The 11,741-nt window shown below is 33.5% G+C and overlaps 1 protein-coding gene across 1 annotated transcript; it reads right to left on the bottom strand.

The window, feature by feature from the left end:
- Positions 1–1,084: 1,084 nt before the first annotated feature.
- LOC115973177 (putative germin-like protein 2-1) lies at positions 1,085–2,163 on the bottom strand. The gene is made up of 2 exons (XM_031093423.1): positions 2,052–2,163; positions 1,085–1,611 (listed from the first exon to the last, which is right to left on the bottom strand). Exons 1-2 carry the CDS (start codon positions 2,161–2,163, stop codon positions 1,085–1,087), a joined length of 639 nt encoding a protein of 212 aa, XP_030949283.1.
- Positions 2,164–11,741: the final 9,578 nt, after the last annotated feature.

Genomic DNA, 11,741 nt, shown 5'->3' on the forward strand with positions numbered 1-11,741 from the left:
TATTAGGCTCCATTCATAAGGTTATAGGTTGGGCTGTCTTCTGTTTTTTCCTCCTCTTATATGTGCGAATAATTGGAGGCTTGTACCTTGTGTCTGAACTAGCTACCGTAACAATTTCTTCATTTGAAGAAGTTCTTCATGTGACTTTTATTATTTTCATAATTATTGCTTTCAGATTTGATAATTATTGTGATGTGAAAATAAAATGTTTTAAGGAAATTATATAAAAATGAAAAAAAAAAAATGCTGTTAACGTGGTTCATAATTTGAAGCAAAGGATTCTAGATGGAATGGAAGACGAATAAAGGAAAGTACATAAATCTTCTAAAAAAAAAAAAAAGAAAAAGAAAAGAGGAAAATTCATAAAAACTATATTTTATTAAATAAAATCGAAAAGGAAACCTAAAGTATCATAATAATAAAATTACAAATATAACATAGAAACAGCAAAACAATGCGTACAAACTTCCAATGAGGTTGTAAAATAACAAATTGACACACTCGAACAGAATGTGGAGAGGAGTAGGTTCTTTATCATTAATTAATGGCATGTTTGGTAGACTGTAATATAGGTTCTGTAATGTAATAGTTATTCCTATGGTTTAGTTATTTTTTAGTTTAATTATGTTTTTATTACAAGAAATAATCATTCCTTATGAATAGCTATTCTTCAAAATGAGGAATAACTATTCATCTTTAAAAGATTGTATTAGCTATTCCTTAGTAAGTGCAATAATTTCAAATTTTAATATATTTCCAAGTGAATAAACTTTCCATATATATATATATATATATATATCTAACAATTATAAAAATAAAAAATCATAAAAAATAACACATATCTCTCTTAAATTTAAAAATAACAATTTTTAAGGAGATATAATTGTATGAGTAAGAAATTTCCTAAAATAAATGTTAAGTTTCAGTCTAATGTTATAACTAACAACCAAACTAATGAATAAGTTTAGTTATTACATTACAACACATTTTATTCCTAATAATAAAGATTACAATTTCTGTCGTAATCTCCATTCAGTGTACTAAACGTACCCTAAATTAATGAAATAAAATAATCATAGCTTGTCTAGAACTTAGACCGGATATGGTTGACAACATTTTTATCCACCTGGAAGGCCTTAGCTAAAACGTCACTAGGAATGTCAGGCTTGGACCCAAACACTGAATTGGCAATTGGGATAAAACCAGGGTTTTGACTGCTTGCAGCAGCAATGGCGGCGGCACTTGTTTTACCAACATTTCTTTGATAGTGGATGAGACCAATTGGGAATACGAACACATCACCCTTCTGTAGCACCTTTGTGATAAGACGGTTTGGAGGAGTAGATGTAACAAACCCAACTTCAAGGCTACCTTCCAAGACTGTTAAGATTTCGGTGGCACGAGGGTGAATGTGGGGAGCGTTGATACCCCCTGGTGCGTAGTCAAAACGGAGGAGGGAAATGCCAAGAGTGTTAAGTCCTGGTATTTGTGCAGAGGCCACGCTTAACCCTTCAGGGTTTGATGTGTTGCCTGCTATATGAAGTCCACTGCTTGAAAAATCATTGGCTACAACCGTCTTAGGATCCTTGCAAGCCAAACCATTTAGGAGCACTGCCACCAACCACCACATTTGCAAATAAGAAACATGAAAGCCATACTATTTAAAGATAATGATTTTTCTCGCATAACTTTCTCACAACTTATTTCACACGGTTGTATATATTCCTTTTCTATGTTTTAAACTTTTAAATCAGAAAATCTTTTATTAAATACTACTTATTATTGCATACTACATACACACTTTATTTTGAAATTATGTTTTAAAATCATGATTTTAATTTATGTGGTAGTGTGTGTAAGGTGAGTATATAACAAGTAGTGTGTCACTGTCATTACTTTTTTAAAAATGCATACATTATGTGTACAATTGTGAATATCGTGGTGCGAGCGGGTGAAAAGGAGTTTGAACAAATATTTATGGAGCTACTGCTATTAACCTTATAGGGTGAAATTTTCAGTAGAAGTATACAGGTTTAAGGCTCATATTGTACCTGGACTATTTGTATCCGCAACACAGAAATCTTGGAGAGGGCTAGGATCAGATGCCGATGCAGCAAGGAAAAATAAAGCTAGAAGTCCGAAGAAGAGAATGGGGGAAGCCATCTGGAAGCTTTGAATCAAAGGAAGAAGGAGTTCTAAAGGATTAGGGAGATAAAAGCAATTGAGATTTTGGTTGTGAAAGACTTATGTATGTAGCTTCCTATATATATAAGGTGAGGGCAGAGAGAGTATAGTGTAAATTAAGACACAATTAAAATAGAAAATCAAAGAAAGAAAGAGTCTTTGGCCAGTTAAGACTGTACCAGAATTGGTAGTATTACAGTGTGCCTGCAACTGCAAGAAGGCAACTAAATTTAGATATCTAATTTTCCAAAACCTATTATAAGGCCTGCTGTTACATTACATATGTCATCAAGTTACAAGGACGGTACATACATATAAGTGCTTCACTTCACTTAAAAACTTCTTTATTTTTATTTTGAAGAATGCATTGATTTGAAATAATCAGCGAAAAGGAGAACAACTTCTACAAAACAAAACAAAACAAAACAAAAAAATGAATTTATGATGTTTAATAAGTGAAATATGACTGGTGAATTGATCTAATTTGTTGTTACAATATAGAATGGATCAAATCAATCAATCAATCATATACTATATAACAAAAGTTGGGTTTAGAAGCTGTGGTTGTACCAAGTGGCTATATCACATTGCAGAAACCTTTTTAAAATTTTTAAAAAATAAATATAATTTTTTTTGTACTTATCTTCTTCTCCTATAATTTCTAAATTGATAAAAATCTTAATTTGATTACAATCCAAACTTTTCATCTAAACCTTTTATTATTATAATTTATAAGTTGATAAATTTTTTTAATTTGATTACAATTCAAACTCTTCATCTAATCCTTTTTTATTTAAATTATATTACTATGTGTAATAAAAAAAAAAAAAAAAACAACAACAACAACATAGTACACGTAAAAAAACAAAAAAACAGCAACAATGATCATCGATTCCTTTTTTAAATTAAAATTATATTACTTCGTGTAAAAAAAAAAATACCTGTAAAAAAAAAAAAACAACATATTCAACAGCAAAATCTTCCCACTACAAAAAAACAGGGCTATCCCAGCGTTTCAACTCTTCACATGTGACTTTTTTTTAGATAATTATTGTTCATACCGATTTACCAAAAATGTTTTTGGATAAAGTTAAAAAAAAAATTGTAAATAAGGTGATAAGTATTTGAGTTTAAAGTAAACACCTTCCCTTTCTTCTCCAAAAAAAATGTATCTATATATAATAAATGTTTGTTCTTCTTAAAAAAAAAAAAAAGTTTGTTTGTTTGTTTTAGTTATAAAAGAAAAGTTTCCTTTTTTCCAAAATAAAAAAAAAAGTTTTCTTTTTTCTTTCTATTCATATGACCTTTTTTTATTCCACTTTTTATGGGATTTATGAGATAGCAACAAACAAATTGATTAGAAATCTTAATTCCAATAAGATTTATATTCTATATAAAATGAAACTCTACTTATATATATATCCTTTTTGAAGTAAAGTTTATTCCAATATGTGAATGCCTAAATCCCATGACAGGTATGCATTCTTTCTTTAATATTATTTTTTCATTTTGTTTAAGCTATTTTTCTTTAACTTCAAAAAAATTAATAAAAACTTCTCACATATGTTTTAACCCAATTCATAATATTAAACTTTTGTACTCATTTATTCTCTTTTACAATAATTAGTTTAGGTTTTAGTTACATACTCATTCTTTCATCTCTCAAAGTGATAGAGAAAACAAACAAGTTTATTCTTTTTTATTTTTCTAAATTTATATCTTAATTTATAATTTGTCTTAATTTCTTATTTAAATTATGAATAAGTTTAATTATATTCTTTATATTGAATGTAAATAGTTGTTCATAGGTTTTTGGTTGTTTTATATTCTTCAGAAAAAAAAGAAAAAGAAAAAAAAAGAGTTTATATAAATTTGACCATAAAGCTAAATAGATAAGCTTAAGAAATGTTTACTAATAATAGTTTTATTAGTAACTTTTTATTAACATGAATTTTTTTAAAAATTGAAGAGACATAATTTATTAATGTGATTTAAATTCTGCTAAAACTTTTTTAAGGGATTGGTTTTAAAAAATTTCAAAGTAATTTTCTAATTATTAACTACCACACAAAGGGATTATACACACGCTACACATGCTACGCACACTAATTTTCAAAGTAATTTTAAAGTAATTTTCTAATTTTCAAACTTTTTAAGATCATTTTTCATGCATATACACATGCTACACAAATGGATTATAACAAGAATTAACTAGATAGGGCTAAGACTTCACCACCTCTTTTCTATAATAAATGTTAAATTCATATCATTTTTCATGCATATACACACACATTTAGCATGCAATGCACATGACTTAAACTTTAAGTTTCTTCTTCCATGCTTTCAAGGAAAAAAATTAAATTCTTATTTGAGTCTCTCTCTACTTCTAAATTTTAAATGTTTAATAAAGTTAGATTGTTCTTTATTATTGAATTGAGGTTTCTACTTAAACATGACTTATATTATTGTTTTGGATAGTTTTTAACTATTAAATTCAAGGGTTTTCTATTTAAATATATGTGAATAATTGAGCCTTAAAGTTCAATGTATTATTGAAAATCGTTTTATATACGAAGTATATTTTTTAGGTACCTCTACCATCTTCCATTCAATAATATATGTATATATATATATATATATATGCATTTTATGATACCTTAGTCTCACACATCATGCGTTCATTATGTAACTTAAAAGTAAAATATTCATTTATTTTTATTATTTATTTTAAGTAAATTAATAAAATAATTATTTACATATGAATTTTGATTAAGCCATGCATTGCACGGGCATAATACTAATATATATATAAAATCAGAGAGTTCATGCGAGAGTGCTTAAGGTCCTGCCATGTGACGCTCTAATTTTGTATTTAGCCATTTTTACCGTTACCCAATAAATCATATTAACTTATTTTTACTATTATATAAAATATGGGCTATTCTTGACAATTAGACTAAATGTTATTCTCTATAATATTGACTTCCTTTTAAAAATTGACCAAACCTTATGACAAACCCGAGCTTAGTTATTACTTTACATATTATGATTCAAGTCTAACCCTTCCCACAAGTGAATCAAAACTAAATCTCTTACTCACTTACAAACTTTCTTCCTCCTCCCCCGTATAAATGATAATTCTAGAAAATTTCATTCTCATGAAATCATCTCTTCCTTTTTTTCTCAATTTCAATTCAATATGCTTTTGTCTATTAACAATGTTCTATGCAATTTATGTAGGCAAATTCTCTTTGTCATCGACCAGTGCCAAAAAAAAAAATATATATATATATATATATATATCTATATAAATCTTGAGATTCTTGAGGTGGCTGAAATAATTAATAAGTGCATATTTCTAAAAGTTATAATAAAATAAGTCTAATAAATAGCATATACTATCTCACAAAATGTCATTTACATAATATTTTCTTTCAAAAAAAATCCAATGATAGGAATGATAAAGAACATGATTCTATAGGAACAATAAGCAACATTGATACAAGATTCAAATTGAAGTTTTTGATGCAACTGAAAAAAAAACTTTTGTGATTAAGATGCTGAGAAATAAACTGAGGTACAACTTATTTAAATAATTAAATTATCATAAAACTATTGATCATAATATATATTAAATTCCTCATATGCATATTGATATTAGAGAAGGAATCCCACATGATTTGAAGAAAATTTTAGGAAAAAAAATGCATTTTCATACTTCATTTGAATGAATTCAATCTATAGAATGGTTTTGAAAATTACATAGTTACTATGATTTTTGATTCACCTTCAAATAACAAAAAGGTATGGATGAAAAAAAAATACACAACCCAATGTGCTATATTAACTCTTTTGCTACACTATTCCTAAATTAAAAAAAATATAAAAACATTTACAAAAAACTGTTGTGGGTACCTAAGGCATGCTTGGCAACGTCCTAGGCATTCAAGCAACGTCCTTGGCTATTCTCGGCATGCTTTGCAACGTCTTCAGCATGCTTTGCAACGTCCTCGGCATGCTTAACAACTTCCTTGGCCGACCTTGGCATGCTTTGCAACCTAGGCATCCCACAAGAGGCTTGGTGGTACACTACTCCCTTTGCTTCACAGCTTATAAGGCAGAAAGTGGGGGGGGGGGTTTCCTTCGATGTGGGGCGCCTAGGTTGCAGAGCATGCCAAGGTCGGCCAAGGAAGTTGTTAAGCATGCCGAGGACGTTGCAAAGCATGCCGAGGACGGCCAAGGACGTTGCTTGAATGCCTAGGACATTGCCAAGCATGCCTTAGGTACCCACAACTGTCATATCATTGAAATTTAATATGAATGCAAATACTTAAGAAAAATCTTAGCGACAACAAATTTGCAAATCCAAACTTTGTAAGATCCAGTCAAGAGTCTTTCAGTACCAATTCATTAGTGATTAATAAAAATAATGCAACAAAAGGAAAAAGTGATGAAAGCTCAAAAATTGAACAAATAGGGGTGGACCAAACTTCAAACATTGAAAATAAAGAAATAGATGATGATGTACATAACCCTCAAGCATCGCCATACCACAATAACAAAACATTGAAGAAAAAAAAAAAAATAAAAACAAGATTTAGTAATGAAGGTCTTTATTACATCACATAATAAAGATCAATAATATGAAATAAATTAATGTTTTTATCAACTTTTATTATACAAAATTACTCCAAAGCGGTTTTTTTTTTTTTTTTTTTTTTTTTTTTTTTTGTGCTTATTATTTAAACTCATTACTAGCAAAGTTTTATAACAAATATACTATAATATATGTATAACATTTTCTAAAAAAAAAAATTATATAAAAAATTATAACATTATTTGCGCATTGCACGAGCAACTTACTAATATATATTATTTTTTGAGGGCTGAAAGTTTTTGCATGACTGATTTCATTGAGTTTTAAGGCCCAGCCCAAATTGACGAAACTAAGCACCTTTTTTAAGCCGAAAATGAACGGATGAAATGAGGCCTATTTAGATGGAGAAATGGATGAACAAAACGAAGGATCTGTTGGCCCACTACCACCTAATACAACACCAGCCCATCAATCGCTACTAATGCCTAGATGATTAAGGCATATATGGAGTTCTCTTTTGCTGATGTGCCATTTTCATTTTTTTGTAACATCTGTTGCCGACACACGGAAAAAACAACTTTTATTGTGCTTTGAAGACACGATTTCTAACTTGAAATTATGTCTTCAATGCACGATTTTAGTTGTTTTTTACTTGTGTGGATAGATGTGTGTATAATTAACACTGTCCTTTCATTTTAACTAAGTGCCATATTGGGGGCCCTCGAGCCAAGGGCGTTAGCGGGTATATTCAATTCCATAGGGAAAAACTAGTTGCATACCTTGTGTGCAAATGCCTGATGCCCAAAACACAACTGAAAATGTGACCTATACAGCTAAATTTGCTTTCCCTTTTTCTCTAAAAGCAACATATTATACATTTATTGCCCAACTACCCATGCAATCTCAAAGTAGGCTTCCTTCATTCATCCTCACAAAGGAGCTAACTAATTCAATGGAAAATGTAACCCCCTTTCCCTTGTGGATAAAACAAAATTACCCAACCAAATCTTATCTCGAAAACCAAAAAAATGGGGTGCAACTAGTGCTTGAAAATGGTGCATATCCATTGCCTTGTGCAAAAGCAAAAAATTGGCTTCTTAGTAGGGGGTGTAGAGAGGGAAAGTTCCCGACCTATCACAAATTGACACACTAAGACATCAAGGAAGACACCCACAACACAAGCAGCATCAAGAAGATTCAGCAATGTAGAAGCTCTGCTGGAATCAAGCCCTCCAGGAACTTCAAAAACTTCAACTTTCTAATAAGAAGAACATTCAAAGAGATATCATCTAAATTATTTTCTTATATCTCAAAGTTCATGGGAATCAAGCTCAAAAGTCTCTAGATACTTTAAGAAACCATAAATCGAAGAAGCTTTATGGATTCAAATCTTCAAAGCCTTAAAGAATTTCTACCACAAACCTTTAAAGAGGAAGAATGCATGAAGAATAAAGGATTTCTAACAAGCTCATAGCTAGAAATTCGTTATAATTCAGTTTTAAAAATTTTCCATCCATTCCTCAAACAAATTGAAGCATATTTGTGTTCGAATCTGTAAAGTTGTAATTTTCAACTATCTTGTGTTGGTTTTAATTCTGTGCCAAATTTGATTGTAATTTCTTCAATCATTTTTCCTTGTATGTATGTGGGTTTATTTGTAAGGGATGAGTGTGAGAAATCGGTGAAGAATCAAGCATCAAAAGGTGAATCAGTGGAATTCACGACTAGCTTGTGAGTAGCTAGCAAGATGCAATCCGCGAAAAGGTCACGTATAAAGCACATGACTGGAAGCCGAGGAGTCATGCCAGGTTGTCAGGTTCGCGAGTGTTTCGCGAGAAGGGCCAACCCACAAAGTACCCGAGAAACTTTCTGTTTGGCAAAAAGTTGTGTTGCTTTACCAAATTCTTTACTTACACTATAAATACCCCCATTATCCACGAATTGTAAGGAGTGTTTTTCAGAGAGAAAACCCTAGCAAATACATTTGAGATTTAGAGATTGTTATACCCACAATCATTTACACATTTCCTTGTGATTTTCCTCAACTCCTACCTCTCTGTCTCTAAATCTTTGAGAGGTTGTTAGTTGAAATACAAACACTTACCACATCCATTCTGAGTGTTAAGTGAGATTTTGGTGCTATTAGGAAGCATTAGAAGGAGCCATTTATTGGCAGATGCAATTGGGCTGAATTGTGGGATCTAGGAAGTTAGAGAAGACAAGACTTTGAGAAGTCTATTGGTAGTAGGAGCTTGGAGGGTTCAAGTAAATGGGGTAGACTAGGCTTGAAGGGTCTTTTGTTATTTGTGTACTCCAACTTTATTCTCTAATGAATTGATTTCGACTTGGAGTGTCGCGTAGAGGTTTTTTTACAGAGTTCTTCGATTTCCTCTTCGATAACACGTCTCGGTGTTATCTTGTGTTTGCATCTCTCTTCTCAACTTTTTAAACTTTCATTTTATTGTTGATGATGGATGAATTTGGCTTAGGGTAGTGTTATTGGTTCATTGCGCTTATTTATTCTTGTTCCGCACTTAGTCTAAGTTAGAGTAAAAGCAATTTAGCCGTAATTTTTAATTGTGGGTCTGAACAAGCTCTTGTGTTTTAGCACAAATCTGAGCTTTTAATTGGTATCAGAATGGGTACACTTGTCGAATTTCAATATCCTAGTGTGATCTAAGACCCCGTGTGAGATGGATAAATCTCAATCTCTTAATGCACCTCCCTACTTTAACAAGAGTAACTATGCTTTTTGGAAAATATGTATGCATGCTTTTCTTTATGCTATTGATGAGACGGTGTGGGATTCTGTTGAGAATGGATGGGTAAGACCCACAATAGCCAAATCCGAATGGGATAAGGCTACTCTTGCTTTGGCAAACGCCAATAGCAAAGCTATTAATGCTATTTTCTGTGGTGTCTCTACTGATGAGTTTCACAGGATTTTGCATGTGAAGACTATCAAAGAGGCGTGGACCATTCTTGAGACAACCTACAAAGGTACCAAGAAGGTCAAGGACACCAAGCTTTGAATGCTCACTACTTGATTTGAGGAATTAAAGATGAGCGACGATGAGTCATTTGATTCCTTTTATAGAAGACTAAATGAGATTGTGATTGCCAAACTCAATCTTGGAGAGAAGATTGAAGATGCCAAAGTTGTGAGGAAGATCTTGAGATCTTTACCCGAAATTTTCTGGGCTAAGGTCACCGCCATTGAGGAGAGCAAAGATTTGGATGAGATTAGGATTTAAGAGCTTATTGGCTCTCTCCAAGATTTGGATGGGACTTAATGTGTTCAGAGTGCTTATAGAATTCTTGAAGCTGATGCAAATAGCCAGAAACCAAGCTCTTTTTCAATGGATGGTGGAATCAGGGTGTGGAAGGGAATTTGGAAGATTCGGACACCAAATAGAATCTGTCACTTTGTTTGGCGAGCTGCAAGGGACTCCCTACAAAGCGGAACCTAAAGACTAGGCATATTCCAATTGATGATATATGATGATGCCGAAAATAATATCACCAGTGAGTCACACGTTCCTCGTACGTCGCAAATGGTACTTGCACAACAAAAAGGAAGAACCTAGCAGAGAGTACCGGTGTGGTATCGGCCAAACACCCTCCGAAGGTTAAATCAGAACTATTCTCACTGCTCTAGAGTGCTAGAGAGGGTAAAATTATGTGTACCTTGGTTTGTGAGGGTGCCTGGGTTTTTATAGTAGTGAGGGCTGCCCTTCTTTTCCTTGGAGTAGAAGTCTTTTCCTTATAAGAGCCTTCTTGGGCGTATTTTACGGGATTCTTTCCATATAGGAGTCCTTAGGTTTCATGAAACGTGGGGAGCAAGTTATTTACTTACACACGCAAACGTGGAGATCAAACATTCCATAGACTGACGCCGTCAGTTTATGTTATTCCGTCAGACTAAGACCCGTCAGCTTCAGGATGTCCAGCTTTATGGTACTCAACATGTGGAGTTCCTTCACTTCAGGTCCCCATCAGCCTTGAAGAGATGCTGACGGCAAACACATCTCGTCACCCTTGTCAAGGCGTGTACCGTCACTCTTGTCTATTTAATTTTATCCTCATCACTTGCCCCCTACTCCATACCTCCGTCAGACTCTATACTGACAGGTTATGGAGTTTGTTTCCTAGAGAGGCAGGGATATCGTTCGCATGGACCTGTGCATTTAATGCCTTGGACAGGTGGCTCGTTTCTATTGGCTCTGCTTCTGACGAGACGTCGCTTCGTCTTCTGCGCCATTTTTTCCATATATAAACAGCACTTCCCCTCACTTTTCACCATTTCAACCTTGCTGATCTTTTGGAGAGAGAGACCGTCGCCCACCTTTCGTCAGCTTCACTTCCGTCGGCTTATCCGTCGTTGTCTTTAGAGTCATCCAGAAGGCCTCCATACCGGTAAGTTTTCATCTTCTCTCCCCTTCCTTCTTCTTTTTTTTTTATTTTTTATTTTTGCCTTATTAGTGAGGACGTCAGCCTAGGTACTTAGTTTGAACCCGTCACTTGTAGGTAGTCAGATGTCAAGTGACGCGTCTTGTGAGGAGTCGTCAGTCCGCGAAGGAGCGGGCTACGACGAAACCTTTGGTTCTGGAAATGAGTCAGACTTCTCCCTTCCGTCAGAGAGAGAGTCGTCAGCCCAATCTCCTGACGGCGATGAGAATTTTATTGAGGGAGATGAGGATGAGGGAAGAGGGGATGGAAACGACGGGGATGGAGTGGATGTTGACGGAGAGGATAGTGACGGGGATGAGAGATCCAGTGAAGGAACCTCGGAGGGTCCCGGAGATAACCGTCCCTTCATTCTTCCTGAGGATTGGGCCGTCAACAAATTTTCGCCTGGGATGAGTGGTAAAGTTTTTAGGGAGTTACGGGTTCGTTATCAAATCCCAGACCACATCCCCATCCATCTCCCTAGAGAGGATGAGAGGTGTTACTCCGGGAG

This window comes from Quercus lobata, unplaced genomic scaffold (genome assembly GCF_001633185.2).
Source record: "Quercus lobata isolate SW786 unplaced genomic scaffold, ValleyOak3.0 Primary Assembly Scq3eQI_201, whole genome shotgun sequence".
Classification (NCBI taxonomy): Eukaryota; Viridiplantae; Streptophyta; class Magnoliopsida; order Fagales; family Fagaceae; genus Quercus; species Quercus lobata.